Source organism: Nelumbo lutea, chromosome 5, assembly GCF_056320005.1.
Source record: "Nelumbo lutea isolate HS-2025 chromosome 5, American lotus-T2T, whole genome shotgun sequence".
In the NCBI taxonomy this organism is placed as follows: Eukaryota; Viridiplantae; Streptophyta; class Magnoliopsida; order Proteales; family Nelumbonaceae; genus Nelumbo; species Nelumbo lutea.
The window spans coordinates 75,113,532-75,133,877 of record NC_142688.1 but is presented as its reverse complement, the minus strand read 5'-3'; the positions used below and the strand labels follow the sequence as shown (position 1 = coordinate 75,133,877).

The following is a 20,346-nucleotide window of genomic DNA, read 5'->3' as shown; positions in this document are numbered from 1 at the left end:
GAAAACTTGCAAGTGGGTTCGTATTAAAGTAAAAATGGGTGGTGAGATCCCAAAGAAGATTAAGATCAAGGCGGGTGACTCTACCTTCTAGATCTGGATCTGGCAAGAACAATATGACAAGGAATAGATTGAGAAGGATGTTACCCAAAGAATTAGAAAAGATAGGATGGGCAAAATGGAGGGGTGCATCTAGATTTTTATGTGATAGGCGAATACCACTAAGATTAAAAGGAAAATTCTATAAAATAGTTGTAAGGCCAGCTATGTTGTAGAGAGCAAAGTGTTGGGCAATTAAGAAACATCTCTAGAAAATGAATGTGGCAAAAACACAAATGCTAAGATGCACAAGTGGATAAAAGTAAAAAGAATAGGTTTAAGAATGAAGTTATTTGTAAGAACCTAGGAGTAGCTCCAATAGGTGATAAAATGAGAGAGAATAGGATTTATGTAGCCGACCATTTGGGCACATTCATAGAAGACCACCATTTGCACAAGTTAGAAGAAGTGATTTGTACACATTGAAGGGGCTAGAAGAGCTCATGGTAAACCAAAAAGGACATGGATAGAAGTAGTAAGAAATGATTTAAGCACTAATAATTTCACAGTGGATATTGCTTTAAATAAAACCGATTGAAAAAATAGGATTTATGTAGCCGATCCCATATATTTGAGATAAGGCATGGATGTTGATAATGATGATGGGGACCCCCCATTGGCTATATTTGAAGCAGGTCGACGCGGCCCATAGCAGGCCGACTTCATGTTGTGCCAGTGGGTCATGTAGTGTTGGGCCGCCAACTATGCTAGCATGGCCCACTTTCTCATATTGTGTCGTGCCGGCCCATGGGCCTCAAAACCCAAGCTTGACCTATGGTCGGCCCAACACAACACAAGACCGTCCGAGCTCATACCACAAGTCATTCCAAGCTTGACTTTTAAGGGGTTACGAGCCAGGCAAGCATGGCCCACACAAGCCCCTGTGTTGGCATGACACGGCCAACTACAAGTGCGGGCAGCCTGCAAAACCGTGTTGTGCCAACACGGCAAAAGCCACATTACAACAAGTTCGTGAACACAAAACAGCATAGGCCCTTGGATTCATAGCCCTACAATAAAAGAGGTTAAAAAGGAAGGCAATTAGGAGTAAATTTCCAAGACAAGGAGTAAGGATGAACCTCTCATATTTTGAAGGGAGCATAAATTTCCAAGAGGAAGTTCATAATTTGAAAGTAAAAATGTAGATGCATTGGCGTGGGTAGCAGAAGCTAACCCACATAGGATGTTTTGGCACAGGTTTGTATGTGTTCATATCATTCTTTCTCATAAATATTAGTAACTTATTTGTGTACTGATCAAAGAAAGTACAAAAAAAACTAGAGAGAAGCATTCCAGATGTTAAATTTGAACCCCTAAATCTCTTCAGTGGGAAAATTAGTAAAAATTTCAGTTTTCCATTCAAGCAAACACAACAAATCAAAGTTGCTTCCATAGTCTAAATAATAGGTGAACTTTAGATGTTGCATATAGAAGTAGAATCTCTCTAAAGAAACTAACACTAACAAACCTGTCATGGAGAGCAAACAAAATTCCATCACAAGAACGAGAAATATCAATCTCAATACAATCAACTTGAGAAAGGAGAGCAATACGATATGCAGCCATCTGCAAATAAAAAGAGAAAGTTTGATCATCTCAGCATTACATGTGTTCACGGTCTTAGTTATTTCGAAGTCAAATTATTATTTTCCATTTCATTCATTGGTAATGATGGCAGTGAATATCTGCCATTTCCAATCTAGAGTCGTTATGTAATGAGATATATGAAAAGGCTTTTATACCCAGATTAGTTCAGCTTTTCTCTTCCTTGATCTAATCTTTTCTGGTTTCTGTTATGTTTGGATTCTTGAAGCAATTTAGATTTTAGATTACTCTTGAACTAGAAAACCAAGGTGGTATTCAAGCAAGAAAATAAAGACAGTTATGATGATGACCTTGATAATTATTGGAGTGTTCAAACCATAACTTTATGAAGAAAGAGGGTACTTTAGGAAGTGAACCTATAATCAAACATTTATGTAATATCTGTCCCATTGGCTTCTTAGTAAATTAGATATTTCTAGTGTATAAATAACCATCGTTTTCATTTGAGAAAGATAGATTTCTTGTGGTTTAAAACCCTAGTTTTCTTTCTCTCTTCCATCCTTTCACTTTGCTCTCCTCTCTTCTCTCATATCGCTCACAACATGGTAGCAAAGCAGGTAGACTCTGATAAGAATGATGAAGATGGCAACAATGATTATTCCATATCTATCAGTTGAGTTCAGATATGTTTGTCAAGTTTTTTGAGTTTTGGCCATCCATTTTTCCTTTCCAGCTATAGTTCATCTCATCTAGTGTCTACTTGTTTTTGACTTTTCTACTATAGTTCAAATCTGTTTGCTCTTGTTATCTTGTTAGCATAAACTACAGTTCATCCCCCTATTTTTTGTAATCAATTTGTGTTAGGGAAAACTAATTTCTATGGTTCACAACCTGTTTTTGTTCCTATTTCCTAATCCAATCTATGTTGTCGGATGAATCCCTTCCTTATTTGAATCTAGTTTTAATAGTTCAAATCATCTCCTTTAACTACACTAGTTTGAGCTTGCCTTACATAGCCAGTTCCAAGCCTGGATAAGGAGGGTTTCATCAGGTTGGCTCTCATGTTCATGGATCCTCATAATTTGTCTCTTTGTGCTCATGCTAGGGCATTATGACTTAACAATATATATGGCAATGAACAGAACAGAATGGTGAAACATGATTCATGTAACCTACCCCATATAGTTGGGACCAATGTTTTAAAGCATTGAGGCATGAAGTGAGGCATTCCACTACCTGGAGGTGTAAGGCATAGTAAAGAACGTAAGAGGTGTAAGCCTCTTTTTGCGCCCCCTTAATAGGAGGGGGATAAGGAGGAAGAAGAGAAAGAAAGAAGCAACTCATTTTCTATATTTTTAGTAAAATATATTAAGAAGAATGAAGATGCATAAAACTAACTGAAAGGGGGGATCTTGTTGCCCCTCAGCCAAGGGGGTCCTGCCCTGGCCCAAACTTTCTTTCCCCTTCTCTTTCCGTCCCTTCACTTCCCTTTCCTTTAATTTCTTTTTTCTTTTTTTCTTCTCTTTCTTTCTTTCTCGTTTTCCCTTACCCTCAATTTCCTTTCCCTTCCTTTCTATTCTTTTTTCTTTCATTTTTTTCTTTTTGTTGTCTTTTTATATGAGGTGTGCATGAAGTGCATGAAGCCAAAAAGGTGTATGAGGCATACACCTCAGAAAGGTGTATGAGGCATGAAGTGAGGCATTCCACTACCTGGAGGTGTAAGGCATAGTAAAGAACGTAAGAGGTGTAAGCCTCTTTTTGCGCCCCCTTAATAGGAGGGGGATAAGGAGGAAGAAGAGAAAGAAAGAAGCAACTCATTTTCTATATTTTTAGTAAAATATATTAAGAAGAATGAAGATGCATAAAACTAACTGAAAGGGGGGATCTTGTTGCCCCTCAGCCAAGGGGGTCCTGCCCTGGCCCAAACTTTCTTTCCCCTTCTCTTTCCGTCCCTTCACTTCCCTTTCCTTTAATTTCTTTTTTCTTTTTTTCTTCTCTTTCTTTCTTTCTCGTTTTCCCTTACCCTCATTTTCCTTTCCCTTCCTTTCTATTCTTTTTTCTTTCATTTTTTTCTTTTTGTTGTCTTTTTATATGAGGTGTGCGTGAAGTGCATGAAGCCAAAAAGGTGTATGAGGCATACACCTCAGAAGTATCAACACCTCTGGAATACGCCTCAGGGCATTTTGGGGGCGCCACACGCCTCCAGCCATATGCCTCCTAGCCATTTAAAACACTAGTTGGGGCAAGGCTTACGGAGATGATGATGATGATGATGATAAAATCTCCTTTGTTCAACCATTGTTTATTTTAAAAATTAGCTTGTCTTGCTATAGGGAGATGACTTGTAGCCAATTGGTCCTATTTCCTCCAAGTGGAGAGAATGGGCTGTTTTCTTTACAGTTGGTTGTTCTCGGTGGTTGTTTGAAGGAGAAAGTGCTTTCTTTGGGGTGTCAATTTGGTTTTTGGAGGATTTTTGCTAAACCAAGCATATGCAACTTACATTTGAAGGTTAATTGATAGGGAGAGTAGTTTTTGGAATGTGAACAATAAACATTTGTCCAACAAATGCTGATTCCAATATGTATATATTAGATGCACAACAGCTGTTAGAATGCTTGTGAGATTGCCTGACTAACCTTTCACTTCCTTACCACCAAATTGTTAGCAGCATATATTGCAATGGAGGTGCATGCTGAAATGTTAGTGTCTTAAACAGCAAAAGTCCCTTGCACCATGTACATGTTTGACAAAATACTTAGAGGGGACTATAGATTTTTATAAGGGGAACTTTTTGCTAAGGCACAGGGTAGAAAGGAGTGGTTGGGACATAACTGAAGGGATAGGAAATCCTTCACATGGACACCCAAAGATTGCGGAATAAGGGGGAAAATTTCAAAAATTTTTCTCTCCCTTCAACTGGGAATCGAATTCCCTATTTAGAAAAACATATTTTCAATGATCATTCTTGAACCATAAACTGAACCAGATCTGAACCAAAAGGAGTAGGGAGGGATAATACCTGATACGGAGAAGTAGTATCTCCCAATGGAGGTGTTCACACCCAAGGAAGGATCCAAAATCTGCTCCCACTGAAGATGGCGCAGTGCAGGGTGGAGCAGAATCAGCAGTGTTCTTCCAAAAGAACTTGACCCTTCTCAAGAATCACCTGTACGACTTGTGAATACAACTCCCACCAATCTTTTCTCCAAAAGATTGGTATCAAGATCCAATCTTGATTTCTCCCAAGAACTGGAGATCGAACTGCTATAGGCGGCGGCTGCAGGAAGGAGGCGGCAAGAGAGTATTTGCAGGGTGCTGAATTCTCTCTTCTGGTAATCTCAGCTCTGAAGACAAGGATGTGTGGCTTGCATATCTAAAGGCTGCCGCCCACTCCTCCTTTTATAATCTCAAAGGGATCAGCTCCTAATCCCATTAGGAGTTGCTAACCCAAATCATATTTGGATTAGAAGTCCCCTTAAGTGATAAGGGATAACCCTTATCTTATCTGTAGATTTAGATCAGCCATCTCCTAATCTGATTAGGAGGCTTCCAGATCTAAATCTTATTTAGATCTTGGACTCTCTAAATGGATAGGGTGTGGGCCCAATCCTATCAGCTGATTCATCTCAGAATTCGCCCCTTAAGTGACTAATCAAATTAGCCCAGTTCGAAATGGGCTTAAGGCCCATTTAAGGTTATGTATTCATTTAGCCTTCCAATCTGCTGCCCAGTTGGGCCTCCTTGTATGGCGTGGGACCCAAACATTGATCTACACATCAGCCACATGGGTTCAGCCCAGCCTTTATTACAAGGCCTGGCCGAATACACTGTTATGTATAGTGCACCCCCTGAAAACTCATCAGATGGGCTCTATGGGCCCAACACTTACCCTAAGTGGTCCCTGGGCCAAGCCACCTTGTAACACCCAGGGACCATGGGTAGATGCAAGATTAGCCCATCAGGCATTATCCTCAATGGTCTTACACTTAACCTCTCATCCCATAATGATCATACACTGCCCGACAAGAGAGGACCTCTCCCTCGGCTGCAAGGAACAGTGTTGCACTCTCTCTTCTATGGATCCCGGGATTTAAAACCTTTTGCAAATATTTCGAAACCATAATATATATACTTTTATATCTCATAAAATATATTTTGCAAAACAAATCTCAACAATTGAAATCGGCTGCCGGCAGTCTTGGTTTCCATCAGTGAGAGTGCATCCCTAATCATTACCTTTGTCCGACAAAGGGGCTAATCCTGTCACTATGATCACCCACTCAGATGAATTCTCAGACTGTCCCGACATACCCAAGTTTTGACCCCCGCTAAGGATCTCACTGAATGGTACATCAAAGATAGCCCAATCTGACACCTAGTGCAGTATCATAATCGGGTCTAGGGGTCGGGTGTATCTTTCCAGTTTTGCCCATCAATCTCCAAGGTCCAGGGCAATACCGGAAATCTGGTCCAGTTCAAAGATTCAATTAATCCTACACTATATGTGCCTAGGGTCTCACCCCGGTAGCTGAGACAAGCCACCCCAACCGACTTGGTGGCACCACAGTGTCAGCCTTGTTAGGATAGGTCTCCCCAGACCGACCCACTGGCTGTAAACATTCTAAACTAACACGAGTCTCATTAAGTGTTCAGTTTAAGGGTATTACACAGAAACATACCAAGGGAACATGAATCAAATATGCACTTTTATTCATTTACAATAAACTCATAAAGTACATCATTTTGATTGAAGCTAAGGGCATATAAAACTGTCTAACAATAACAAGTGGTATCAAAGCAACCTTTTCTAAAAGCACATGGAGAGCTTGTGTAGGGATGTAATGTTGCATTGATACAACATGAGCAATGTGCACAACAATAAGTCCAGGGATATCATTGTTGCATTAGAAGCCAAGATGGGACATTTGAGAATAGCTCTAAGCTTCAACACATGCCCCCTTGATGCTTCCAGAAAGATCAAAGTATAATTAGCATATTTTAGTATGAATAACTTAACCCTCCCTCCTAATCCTGTAGCCCTCAATTACGATTATCTCTAATCTTCAATACTTGACCCCTTGATGCTTCCAGAAAGAGCAATGTATCATCAACATATTGTTGTGTGAAATGATTTAACCCTCCTTCCCAATCCAGTAACCTTCAATTAAGCTTGTAACCACTGCAAAAATTCAGCTCCTCCACTTCTTCCCAAATCCCATCCTCCTAAGCACCTCTTCTTAAAACACTACACTCCACATGGTCATAACTCATAAGCTTTCTCAATATCAATCTTTTTTTTTCAAAGTAAAATAAAAATTTCATTAAAATAAAAAGAAGAATACATAAGGAAGGTGATAAGATATCACCAGAGAGAGAAAATGTCTACTGACAAAGCACCTCCACCAACTACAAGACTCAATTAAAAAGGAAGGTTAACACCTCTAGAAGTATAACATCGGACAGCTTCACTACTATACGATTGTGACACAATCACAAACAAGCCTAGTGGGAACAGGGCCTTGATCCTCCCCTTCAAACATCTCCTCCTGACCATCACCATCTTCATCCCACCTCCGTTTTCCTTTTTCTTCAAGGTTCCTTCTCTCTTTTTTTCTCTCAAAACTCTTTGAAGGCTTTCCTAGCAAATTCCTCACCACCCCAGAAGAACAGAGACAAGCTTTTGCCAATCTCTACATCATTTTTAGCCACTTCCTCAATGGAGATACTTCCGGTTTTCTCCACTTTCCTCTCAATGTTTTTATCACGCTCGTATAGTAGAATCAAAATTGTTCTCTATTGCTTCCTCCTGTTGTCAAGTCCCCAATTGCTTACCCGAGTTAGAATCAACCCAGGAATCCCTACCAACAGCATCGTCGATTGTCATCTTTGTAAGATTGCTGCCCCTTCTCTTATATACCTTCTTATAATTCTTCGCATGACCAGTATGAGAATATCTTACTCCAAATATTCCATGGGATTTTTTGGAGTTCACTGATTCATCCATATCTAAAACATTCTTGGCCTCCCCCCCTCCTACCCAAATCCACACCTATCTTTCCAATCACCACCTCCTCGAAGAAACGATGATCATCCACTATGCTCTCGGTTTGGGGTAGGGCATAATGGTTCTCACCAACAATTCCACTTCCTTCAACGCCAATAACACAATCACCTCCTAAATCAGCATCAGCAGAGCCTCTTAAATCCACCTCCCTCTCCTTCAAACCATTCTCAACTTCTTTATGAAACTCATTTGTGCCACTCAAACTTTCCTTCACTGTAGGGTTAGAATCCGATGGCGACTTGCCATCAAGCACCTTTTGATTCGCAACTTTGACAAGCTCCACAGGATTGCCCCTATTTTGAGCGCAGCAAGCAAGAACTTCCACACTATTGTTAGGGCTTTGACCTACATCACAAATAGCAGAAACCTTCACCTTTGCAAACTTCACAGTAGCCTTCTTCTTCCTTCTATTGCCGCTGAAATCTCTCGTTCCCCTCTTACTCTTTCCCTTTTCAAACCTTATCCCAAACATATCTGCTCAATCCCCTCCTACTAAGAGCCTTTGATCATTTAAAATTCACTACAAGCTTTCTATTGACCCCTAGCCTAAGCGGAACAATATTCTTCTTTCTACTTTTTGTTAGAGGCTTTGGAGGGTGGGCCCCAGTAACATTCCCATTCCCATCGCAAGACACCCCTTCTATACATGACGAAGGCAACTTTTCATCTCCCATGTTAGCCCCTTGTTTCTTTTTCCTTTTTGCCTGCAACATGTTCCACATCCCCAATCCTTCTACTAAGAGCCTTTGATCATTTAAAATTCACTACAAGCTTTCTATTGACCCCTAGCCTAAGCGGAACAATATTCTTCTTTCTACTTTTTGTTAGAGGCTTTGGAGGGTGGGCCCCAGTAACATTCCCATTCCCATCGCAAGACACCCCTTCTATACATGATGAAGGCAACTTTTCATCTCCCATGTTAGCCCCTTGTTTCTTTTTCCTTTTTGCCTGCAACATGTTCCACATCCCCAATCCTTCCTGTGTCAACAATGGCTAAATCACACTGTGGCCAGCCCAGACCTTTTCTTTACCCAACCTCGATTGGGCCCCACATCTTTCTATTTTTTTCAAACTCTCCCCTCTTTACCTTCCCAAAGTCCCGAGTGCCGAATAAGCCCATAATATCAACCCCACTATCATCATTTATTATTTTTTTATTCCCAAACTTCCCTCATCTTCAACCTTCTGCCTTTCCTCTGCTACCAGCCCATTCGACTTCCTATTTGAGCCAGCCGATGACTGGGAACCACTCCCCTCCTCCCTCCCAGAAAACAAGTCATCCAACCAACCACCAGGATAAGTTCCTTCTACCACCACTCTTAAATCAAAAAGTTTGCCGCCAAATTGAAGCAGCAAGAAAATGGGAACAAGATGAATTTCCCTCACCTCAATTAATATCTAGGCACAAACTAAGCTCTTCCATTCAATGGTTCTTGAATCTATGAACCTAAACCTCAAACATGCATCCCCAACATCTCTAAATGTTTTAAAGAACCAAGGATGTAGAGGAATGCCACAAACATTTACCCAGATGAAGCTCAACGACCCCACGCTTCTCAATGCTCCGACTAGAGGATTCCATCTCCCCAACCTTAAATCTTGAAGCCTTATTTGATCTTGTTCTTCATCAAAGATGCCAAGAGCTTCCTTCTCGCTGCTGAAGGAGAAATGAAAGAACCCCGTACTAAGTCTCCCCTCACCTGAAATGAGCTACTTGGTTTCCATTCAGCCACTGCCCAAGCCCACACTTCTTCCATTGTCTGGTTCAGAATTTACAAAACATCCAACCATCTTTTAACAGCTTAAGCCTACCAAAATTTCCTCCAGTCAAGCTAACAACCACCTCTTTCATGCTCTCCATCCTCTCAGCAGCAGGGAAAATCAGGAACTATACAAAAGAGAAAATCATATTCCCTCTACTATTAAGAGAACAGTAACATTAGGCGTAGAGAGGCTAAGACTATTGGTGTCCTCTTGAACAGCTAATTGAGGTGGAACTTCACAGATGTCTAACACCCTAGCTAATTCTTTAGCTAAACAAGGAGTTGGCATACAGGATTTTGAGTGAAATCAGGCCCAGGGGAACAAGAACAGGGATAAGGGTTTTGTTTTTACTTAGTTCCTGTCACGTAATAGCCCAAAAGATTGCCAAGGGAATGATCAACCAGCAAACTTTCCCTTTTTTGTCATTCTGGCAACTTTCCATTCTTCCAACAGTGCTTTCATGAATTGGAAAAAATATTACAAATCAAATCTGCCATCCCACTTCTAAATTTTTGCATGGATACATCCACTTGCACCTCATCTAATATTTGTCTTGCTGAGAGCACTTTTGCAATAATTTTGTATAAACTGGAAATTGAGCTAATTGGTCTGAACTCCTTTACCCTATGTGCTCCATCCACCTTTATAGTTTTGTAAAGGAAAATAAAAAAAAAAGTTCATTAAAGAAAGAAGAGATATAAAGAGGTCAGGTGATAAGGCATCACCCACATATATACAGCAAAACAAAGACAACGAATACAAAAATAAATAAATAAACAAACGAGTACAAATGCTATTGACCCAACTAAGAAGACTCAAAGAAATCTAAAACTTTCTCTCTTGCAGCCCTCAATCTTGCTGAGAGCACTTTTGCAATATTTGTCTTGCTTCCACGAAGATGATTTGTGTAGGCCCCACTACCATGTGCTTGCTTACCAACCTTGCTGAGAGAACTTTTGCAATAATTTTGTATAAACTGGAAATTAAGTTAATTGCTTACCAACCTTGCTTCACTGTCCGGCAAGTCCTTCCACTTGATGAAGTACTCCTTGTAGGGTGGCACACCACGCCTTCTCACAGTCCAATCTGTTAGGATACATTCAGCCTCTTTGTCAAAGGATGTAACCACAGCTGTGGGCACCCTCTTAGAGACATTCGGCTAGGGTCCTCCATGTCTCTATGATATGGCTTCAGGCAGCTCACATAGAAGACAGGATATATCTTGAGCCTAGAGAATAGTTGAACTTGGTATGACACCTTGCCCACCCTCTTGACAATGGGGAATAGTCCTTCATATCTTCTAACCAAGCCCTTGTGCACCTTCCTTAGGGACTTGAATATGCTGAGGGAATAGCTTAAACAAGCACCAAGTCCCCAATGTTGAATTCCACGTACCGCCTCTTTTGGTAAGACCACTTCTTCATCTTCTTGGTGGCCTTGGCCAAATAGGCTCGAGCCAAGTCCGCCTGTTCCTCTCAATTCTAGGCAGCACGATAGGTTGTTGGACTACTTCCTGTGTAACCAACCGCAAGCACATGTGGTGTCATTGGTTGTTGTCCTGTAGCAAGCTCAAAGGGGCTTTGATTGGTCGACCCATGCTTTTGTAAGTTGTAAGAGAACTGTGCAACATCCAGCTTCTTAGCCCAATCCTTTTGGTTGGCACTTACATAGTGCCTCAAGTATAGCTCCAATAAGGCATTAACCTGCTCAGTCTAACCACCTGTCTGAGGGTGAAAGCTGGTGGAGAAGCACAACTCTGAACCTAAGAATTTGAACAACTCCATCCAAAACCTACCTATGAATCAGGGGTCGCGGTCACTGATGATGCTCTTGAGTACACCCCAATACTTCACTATGTTCCTCATGAATAAGCAGGCAGTCTCCTCCACTGTGCAATCGGTCGGGGCAGCTATAAAGGTAGCATGCTTAGAAAACCTGTCCACCACGACCATGACAGACCCACACCCTTTTGACTTGGGTAATGTAGAGATAAGGTCCATGGAGACACTCTCCCATGGGCACTCAAGTGTGGGCAAAGGCTCCAATAATCTGCCTGGTGCCTACTTTTCCACTTTGTCTTGTTGGCACACATCCACACGAGGCATGTCTAGACATAGGCCTCTACATCATCTACCATGTAAGGCCAATAGTAAGCTGCTTCGACCAAGGCTAAGATGCGGCACTGACTGGGATGTCCAACCCATGGAGTGTTGTGACACTCTCGTAATATCTGTTTTCGTAGGTTACCCCATTTTGGCACGTAGGGCCTATTCCCTTGGTATAGAGTAGTCCATCTTGCACCCAAAATCACTTTGTCTTACCTTTTTGGGCTGCCTTGAGTAGCTCTTTAGCTAGCACATCCTACTCCAACCCTTCCCATATGCAGTCTAGAAGAGGGCTCTTTGGGCCACTGATGGCCGCTAATCCCTGTAATGAGGCCAACTCGGCTTTTCTGCTTAATGCATCAACTACCTGGTTGGTCTGCCCAGGCGTATAGGCAAACTCTATGTCAAACTTGGCTAGGATGTCTTGCCAACGAGCTTGCTTGGGACTCAGCTTCTTTTAGGTTTGGAAGTAGCTGGTGGCATTGTTGTTTGTCTTTACTGTGAACCTACCCCCAAGTTCTAAGGCAATGGACTATGGCTGTCATCTCTTTCTCTTGGACCGTGTATCGCCGTTTCGCCTCATTCAGCTTCTGGCTCTCATATGTTATAGGATGCCCGTCTTGGATAAGTACTCCACCTATGGCATAGTCTGAGGCATCTGTTTGTGCTTCAAAGCTCTTCGTAAGGTCAGGCAAGTGCAACACTAGCTTCTTTGTCATAGCCTTCTTCAGTTGCTCAAAAGCAAGTTGACCCCGCTTAGTCTAGTGCAACTTAGCATTCTTCTTCAACAAGTCAATCAACGGGGCATCTATTCTTGAGTATCCTTGGATAAACCGCCTATAGTAATTTGCTAAACCAAGGAAAGACCGTAGCTCTATCACCTTGGTTGGTGGCTCCCAATCCAAGATGGTCTTGACCTTGGCTTGGTTCATGCTCAGCAACCCTTGGCTAATCTTGTGGCCAAGGAATGCTACCTCCATTTGGGCAAAGGAACATTTCTCCCTCTTCACATAGAGTTGGTTTTCCTTCAGCAACAGGAAAATCTTTCTTAGGTGGCCCACATGCTCCTCCATAGTCCTGCACTCTTGCTATAGACCACTATGTCATCTAGATAGACCACAACAAATTGATCCAAGTAGGGGTGGAATGTCTTGTTCATCAATGTGCAAAATGTGGCAGGAGCATTGGTTAAGCCAAATGGCATTACCAAGAGCTCATAGGCATCATACCTAGTCGCACATGTAGTCTTTGGCTCATCCCCTTCACCTATGTGGACTTGGTAGTACCCTGAACAAAAGTCCAACTTGGAGAAGTATTTGGCTCCCCCAAGTTAGTCGAACAGGTCAGCAATGAGTGGGATGAGATACTTGTTCTTGATTGTCACCTTGTTCAGCGCCCAATAGTCTATGCACAACCTGAGGGATCCATCATGCTTCTTCTGGAACAATACAAGGGCTCCATATGGGGCTTTTGAGGGCCGGATGTAGCTTGCATCTAGAAATTCCTTCAACTATTTCCTCAACTCTTCCAACTCAAGTGGTGCCATCCAGTATGGGACCTTAGCTGGTGGGATGACCGCAAGCTCTAGCTCAATCTTGTGGTCCACCTCCCACCTAGGCGGTAAGCTTCTTGGATAACTCTACTGGCATTACATCTTTGAACTCTACTAGCACATTCTCAATTTCCTTAGACAACTCTTCATTTTCTTCTTTGGCCTCTTCATCCACCATAGCCACTAGGTAGGTCTCTTCGCCCTTCTTCAAGCCTTTCACTAGTTGTAAGGTTGATAGCATTCTTAGGCTGGTGCCTAAGCCACAAATAGCAGGGACCATGCATGGGCGCTTTTCTCCATGATGCACATTGAGTTGGCATGTAGCATGGGCACAGCCTTCACTTTGTCAAGGAAGTCTAAGCCAAAAACAACCTTGAAGTCGTCCAATAGGTACTACTAACATGTCAACCTTGCCCTTCCATGATCCGACTTGCAAGTCGACTCCTCGAGCTACTCCAGCTATGACCATGGATTGTGAGTTTATAGCCTTAAGCCAACCACTCTCCTTAGTAATCTTCAGGTCAAGTTGCTTTGCCTCTTCTACTGAGACAGAGTTGTGGGATGCACTAGTGTCCACCATGGCATGGGTAACTTTGCCATTGATGGTCTCTTCCACATACACAAGCCCAACCTTGCAAGGCTTTGGGGTCGTCTCAACCTTCTTCATGGCATTAAGGAGTTGCATCAAGCCCATTGATGCTTCCTCCCCTTAATCATCCTCCTTGGTTGTAAGGGAGTTCAAGACCTGCTTCTTTGGACAGTCCCTGATCATGTGTGCTCCGTCGCATAGGAAGTACTTGAGTGGCTTCTTCTCTTGCCCTTTGACCTTGTCTCTCCAGCCACCACCCTTTCCATCTTTCTAGCCTTGAGAGGACTGGAGCTTGGACGATCCTTCTTTGGCATGGCCTTTTCTCCCCCACCTTTACCCTGACCTGGCTTGGGTTGGCCCTTGGCCTCCTTGTACTCAGTCAGCTGCTCAGTAGCGGCCATGGCACTAGCCAAGTCTTGAACGCCATAGTGCCTTAGCTCTTGCTCCGCCCATAGGCCTTCCATAAAGTGGAACAAGAAGTCCTTGTCTATCAATTGTCATGTCTGGTACCTCCAACATAAGCATAGAGAATGCCTTCACATAGCCTCTTAGGGTACCCGTATGCTTGAGATGCCTAAGGTTCTTCCGAGCAAGGTACTCAACATTCTCCGGATAGTATTGCTTCTTAATTTCCTTCTTAAAGTCCTCCCAGGTATTCATGGTGCACGTGCCACGTTCAACATCCATGCACTACCTACACCACTACAACATGGCAGTATCTAGTAAGTACATGGCCGCAATACGTACCTTGGTCCTCTCATCCTCAAGACCAACTGTCTCAAAGTATTGCTCCATCTACCAGAGGAAGTTGTCTATCTTGTGTGCATCTCGTGCTCCCTTGAATGTCTTAGGTTCAGGGGTCTTCACCTTCACCACCTCACGAGCTGGGGTGGACGAACCCCCATTGGCCAAGCCCTCTTCCACAAGGCGTGATCTGTCTGCATCTCCTCCATCTTGGCTTGATGCTCAGCAATAGTTCGTTGCATGGCCTCCATTTGGCCTTGATACTCCTTGCTCAAGGCCTTTGCAACCTCCTCAAACTTGGATAGCTCCTTCTCAAAGAAGTCCAAGCCGCCATTAAGCTTCTTGATCTCCTCTTGGGCTTCACCAATAGTCATCTCCACCTTGGTTAGCAGCTGGTCCAGGCTAGCAACCTTGTCTAAGGATGCTTCCCGGTTCCTATTACCATGCTTACTCTTCTTGCTTGGCTCCACCTTACTCGCATCGATCCTTGTGGCGTCCTCCACTTCAGAGGTAATGTTCTTCCTGTCCTTTTTTATTTAATATTCTTCCTATCCTTAGCCATGTGCTTAGTCTTGATGAGGCTCTGATACCACTTGTCATGAACCTAGTCTCCTCTAGCATCTCATGAGGCACTTGGGCAGCAAGCAGTCTGTCACTCCACAAGTCAGCCTTCCCTGCTTAGAGCACTCTCCTGGCTCTTAGGACTAAGTAGCTCACCAACTCGTCCCTCACACTAAGGCACACACTTAGGCAACAAGGGGCACAAAGCACACAAAGAAAGAGAGGTTTATAACTCAAAGGGAACTCCTTGTATTGCTCAAGAGAGGATTGCAACACTTGAATCCTTGGTGAATGCAAATGAGGGAGGGGGTCCCCTTTTATAAGCACTTCCACCTACTTACAAGATTTCTCTAGAGTATGAATGTTCTAGACATGCTTCTAAACTTCTCCTCCTTCTAAACTTATCTTAGTTTCCTTAGGTATATGTATGTACAAGAAAGCTCTAGAATAATTTTAGAATAGTGTTCAAGTATCTACAATGCCCAAGTATCCTCATAAGTCTTCTAGAATGCTTCCGAAATATCCTTGAACTATCTTGAAGTGTCTTGGGGCTTCAGGAAGCTTCTAGGATGTTCTCAAAAACTCTTTTGTTAGCCCTCTTCACTGTAGGGTTGGGTTACATAGCTTCAACATGGGCACCTTGTGACAATTAGCCATGCTATTAGCTGATCTCCTAATCCATCTTATGTGAATTTCCATATCTTTAGAAGCCTACTTAAAGCGCCTGAACTCATTTCTTAATCTCCAGATTGCTCCTTCCTCTTTTTTAGCTAGCTTACAACAGCTTTTGAGTCCCCTTCAATAATCAACCTGTTTATCCCCAACTCTTTAGCTTTCTCAATACCAAATACTGCTGCATTCAGTTCTGAATTCACCACATCACCATGCTGGATAGGGCCTGACAGCATAGCAATGATATTTCCACTCTCCTCCCTTATTACCCCACCAATGCCCAATGGGCCAAGGTTTCCCAAACAGCTACCATCAAAGTTTAGTTTCTTTCACCCAACATCTGGAGGGGGCCAAAATTCAGATACAATAGGTCTTTTAGAAGCAATGTTTGCAATTGTTCCCCATGATCTGAAGAAGTCTTATGTCTTAAAATCCGCAGATATTTTCGAAGTTTTCACCCAATGTGCCACCCTTATGGCTATCACTTCAATCACAGCATCTCTACTTCTTTCCTTATCATCAAATATCCTCATATTTCTTTCCTCCTAGATTGTCCAAGACACTGCTACTCTAGTGCATTTTCGCATCACTTTGCCTCTCCTTTTAGAGCACCTGAATATGTTGGAGCTAAAGAGATCTTCTAGATTAGCAGGAGGATTCCAGCTGCAATCAAATAGAGAGGAAAACCACTCCCAAATAAAGCAGTCTCACCATTCAGCTTACATAAGGAGCACCAGTTTGGGGATAAGCACCAATTTGGTCTTTTTCTCTTAAGCAAGTCACAGGTGTTGATGGAACCATGGAAAGCTTCCCAACAGAAAGCACTAACTTTAGGAGGGATGGGCTGAAACCAAATCTCTGTAGAGAACACTGATGTGGACCCCACTGATGTGGTCCCCACTGTGTTCGTATGGCAGTAGTAGACAGTTAGTTATGTTAGTTATTTCAGTTTGTTAGTTGGTAGATTATTTCAGCCTTATGTTATTAGTTTCCTTTTATTATTTTGCCATGTAAGCAATAAGGGTAATCCAGCCCTTTTACATTTATTCGAATATGAATATAAATTATAAGAGTGGGGCAGCTATTGCAAGTCATCCTCTCTCTTTCCTGAATTCTCTCTTCGAGTTCTTCTTCTCCTCTCCTCTTCTTCTCTTCAGCTGATTCTTGGAAGTTTCTAACAGTTTGTGGCTGCTACCAAGGAGATTGTAGAGCCTTGGAGAGTTGCAGTGATCAGGAAGAATCAGAAGAAGGTTCAAATCCTCAAGATTAGGATTTTGCATCAGTTAGAAGGTGGCAGCCAGAATTTTTTAATGAAGCAAGTTATTTTCCTTGAGATCGATATTAAAAAAGATCATCTTTGTTTATTCTGAGAGGTGCGCTGGAAAATCTCCTCTTTTTACCTGTTTTTTAGGGTTTTAAGAGAAAACTCTGAAAATTCAGGACTGTTATTGATTCTGGGGCAGTAATTGGACTTTTTTCATTCAATCTGAGTTTTTTTTTTTTTTTTTTTGTTCTCTGGAAGATCTAGTAGAGCTGTTATAAGTTTCTGGGTAGTTGCCGAATCTAAATCATCCTCCTAGGCCGGCTGTTATCAGTTTCTGGGTGCAGTTTCTCCTATTACAGTGATTAAAAAGTGTTTTTTAATTAACTCTTAACCAAGAATAGAGTTTAAGAACCAAGAAGAAGGTGTTTTTGGGGCTGGTGGTTCTGGTAACATGTCTGAGAACACCTTTCATATTACAACTGTTAAATTTGATGGATCAAACTACTTAGAATGGGCCCAATCAGCCATGATGGCCATTGGGGGTAGAGGAAAACTGAACTATTTGTTGGGGGATGTGAAAGAACCAACTAAGGAGGACCCTCCTAGGCCAGCTATTATCAGTTTCTGGGTGCAGTTTCTCCTATTACAGTGATTAAAAAGTGTTTTTTAATTAACTCTTAACCAAGAATAGAGTTTAAGAACCAAGAGGAAGGTGTTTTTGGGGCTGGTGGTTCTGGTAACATGTCTGAGAACACCTTTCATATTACAATTGTTAAATTTGATGGATCAAACTACTTAGAATGGGCCCAATCAGCCATGATGGCCATTGGGGGTAGAGGAAAACTGAACTATTTGTTGGGGGATGTGAAAGAACCAACTAAGGAGGAACTCCTAGGCCGGCTGTTATCAATTTCTGGGTGCAGTTTCTCCTGTTATAGTGATTAAAAAGTGTTATTTAATTAACTCTTAACCAAGAATAGAGTTTAAGAACCAAGAGGAAGGTGTTTTTGGGGCTGGTGGTTCTGGTAACATGTCTGAGAACACCTTTCATATTACAACTGTTAAATTTGATAGATCAAACTACTTAGAATGGGCCCAATCAGCCATGATGGCCATTGGGGGTAGAGGAAAACTGAACTATTTGTTGGGGGATGTGAAAGAACCAACTAAGGAGGACCCAACTTATGCCAAATGGCTTTAGGAGAACTATTTGGTTATGACATGGTTGTGCAACTCTATGCAGCCACATATCAGTCGAAACTATTTGTGGGCAAAAACAGCTAAGGAAATCTAGGATGTCATGAAAGAGACCTACTCCCAACCCCTTAATGTTGCTAGGGCTTATGAGCTGAAATGTGAGGTTAATAATCTTAAGCAAGGAGAGAAACCAATCTCGGTTTACTTCTCAACCTTGAAATCCTTATGACATGAAATTGACCACCTAGAAACAATTGAGTGGGAAAGTCAAAAGGATGCACAGACTTACAGAAAGCAGGGTGAAACTAATAGGGTTTTTGAGTTCCTAGCTAGTCTGAATTCTGAATATGATATTGTGAGACAACAACTACTGACAAGAGACAATGTAACCCTATCAAAAGCCTATTCCTTAGTGCACAATGAAGAGACTAGGAGAAAGGTTATGTTGCAGTATCATCCCTTCGAATCAGCCTTGGCAGCAGTTAAATCTAAGTCTAGGGGTGATAAGGAGAGGGATATGAAGAAAGAAGACAAGAGAGACCTAGTATGTGAACATTGCAAGAAACCTAAGCATACTAAAGACACCTGTTGGAAGTTGCATCCTCATCTAGTTCCAGCAAAACTCAGGAACAAAAAGGGTAAAGCTAATATGGTTGTTAATGCTGATTGTGCAACTCATCGGGCACAAAAGGCACACCACTAGACACCTAGCTGCTATCAGGGCTGCTCTGACTCAGTTGGAAAGTGAAGTTGGTAATTCAGCTCCATCACCTCAGCCGCCACGAGCTCCTCCCACCTCAACTTTTGCTCATTTAGGTACTCAGGCCTCAGCTTATCATGCTTCAGCTCCAAGTAATGCTAAACATTGTTGGGTAATAGACTCAGGTGCATCTGGCCATATCACTGGCTTGCTGTCACTATTTACTACCTACCACTTGTCTTCTGGCAGAGACAAAGTGTCCATTGCTGATGGTTCCCTTGTTCCCATTTCTAGTAAGGGAGACATCAATTTGTCTAATGCCATTTCCTTGCCTTCAGTTTTGCATGTTCCTAAACTTAGTACTAATTTACTTTCAATTAGTAGCATTACTAAAAATTAGAATTGTTCAGTGACTTTTTTCCCTGATCGATATGTTTTTCAAGATTTGGAGACAAGGAAGGTGATTGGGACTAGCCGTGAGACGAATGGAATCTATCTACGTGGAGGGAGCTCTCATTGGAAAGATAGTGAAGCTAGGAGGTCTTTTGTTTCTTAGTCTGTTGATCAGGTTATGCTTTGGCAGAATCGATTGGGTCATTTATCCTTTCGATCTTTGAAGAGTTTGTTTGAGTCTGTCCAGATGTCCTATTTGAGATGTGAAAGGTGTGAGCTTGCAAAGCATTGTAGAACCTATTCATTGAGTAATAAAAGAAGTAATATTCCTTTTGAGATTGTGCATACCGATGTCTAGGGTCCTTATCATATCACTGCTATGGGGGGTACAAATATTTCTTGTTGTTTGTTGATGATTATACCTATTTTTCTTGTGTTTACCTTATGCGTTCTTGAGATGAGGTTCTTGCTTTGGCCCGGATCTTTCATCAGATGATTTTAACCCAATTTGGGATCAAAATCAAAATTTTCAAATCCGATAATGCGAAAGAATACTTTGCCAACCAATTAGCCTCTTATTTGCTTGACCATGGGATTATCCATCAAAGTATTTGTCCTCATACACCACAGTAGAATGGGGTTGCTGAGAGGAAGAATAGGCACATATTGGAGGTGGCCAGAAGCATCATATTTAACTCCAATGCGCCTATTCGTTTCTGGGGAGATGCTATTCTTACAACAGTGTATCTCATTAACCGAGTTTCTTCACGGGTTCTTGACATGAAGCCTCCATTTACCCTTTTATATCATGATAAAGAGTTGTTTACCATTCCCCTTAAAACCTTTGGTTATACTTACTTTGTTCAGATTCTTGGCCCTCATCGTTCCAAATTTGATCCCAAGGCTTCAAAATGTATTTTCCTTGGTTATGCACAAACTCCAAAGGGATATTGCTGCTACGAACCCACTTCTGTGAGGAGATTTGTTTCTATAGATGTCACTTTCTTTGAGGATGTACCCTATTATCCTAGGGTTTCTCCTCAGGGGGAAAGTAGTGAGGTTGGGATTAATTCATCAGAAGTTCCTTTACCTGTCCCATT

The 20,346-nt window shown here is 42.0% G+C and overlaps 1 protein-coding gene across 6 annotated transcripts in view; it reads right to left on the bottom strand.

The window, feature by feature from the left end:
- Positions 1-20,346, bottom strand: part of GDPD4 (PLC-like phosphodiesterases superfamily protein) — a 90,359-nt gene that overhangs the window by 52,482 nt on the left and 17,531 nt on the right. For 4 of the 6 annotated variants that reach the window (XM_088947799.1, XM_088947802.1, XM_088947801.1 and 1 more), the window contains exon 3: positions 1,565-1,662. The exons of the other annotated variants lie outside the window; for them this stretch is intronic. In XM_088947799.1, the coding sequence (XP_088803925.1) occupies positions 1,565-1,662 (98 nt within the window). The remainder of the gene's footprint in view (positions 1-1,564; positions 1,663-20,346) is intronic. 6 annotated transcript variants of the gene reach the window in all.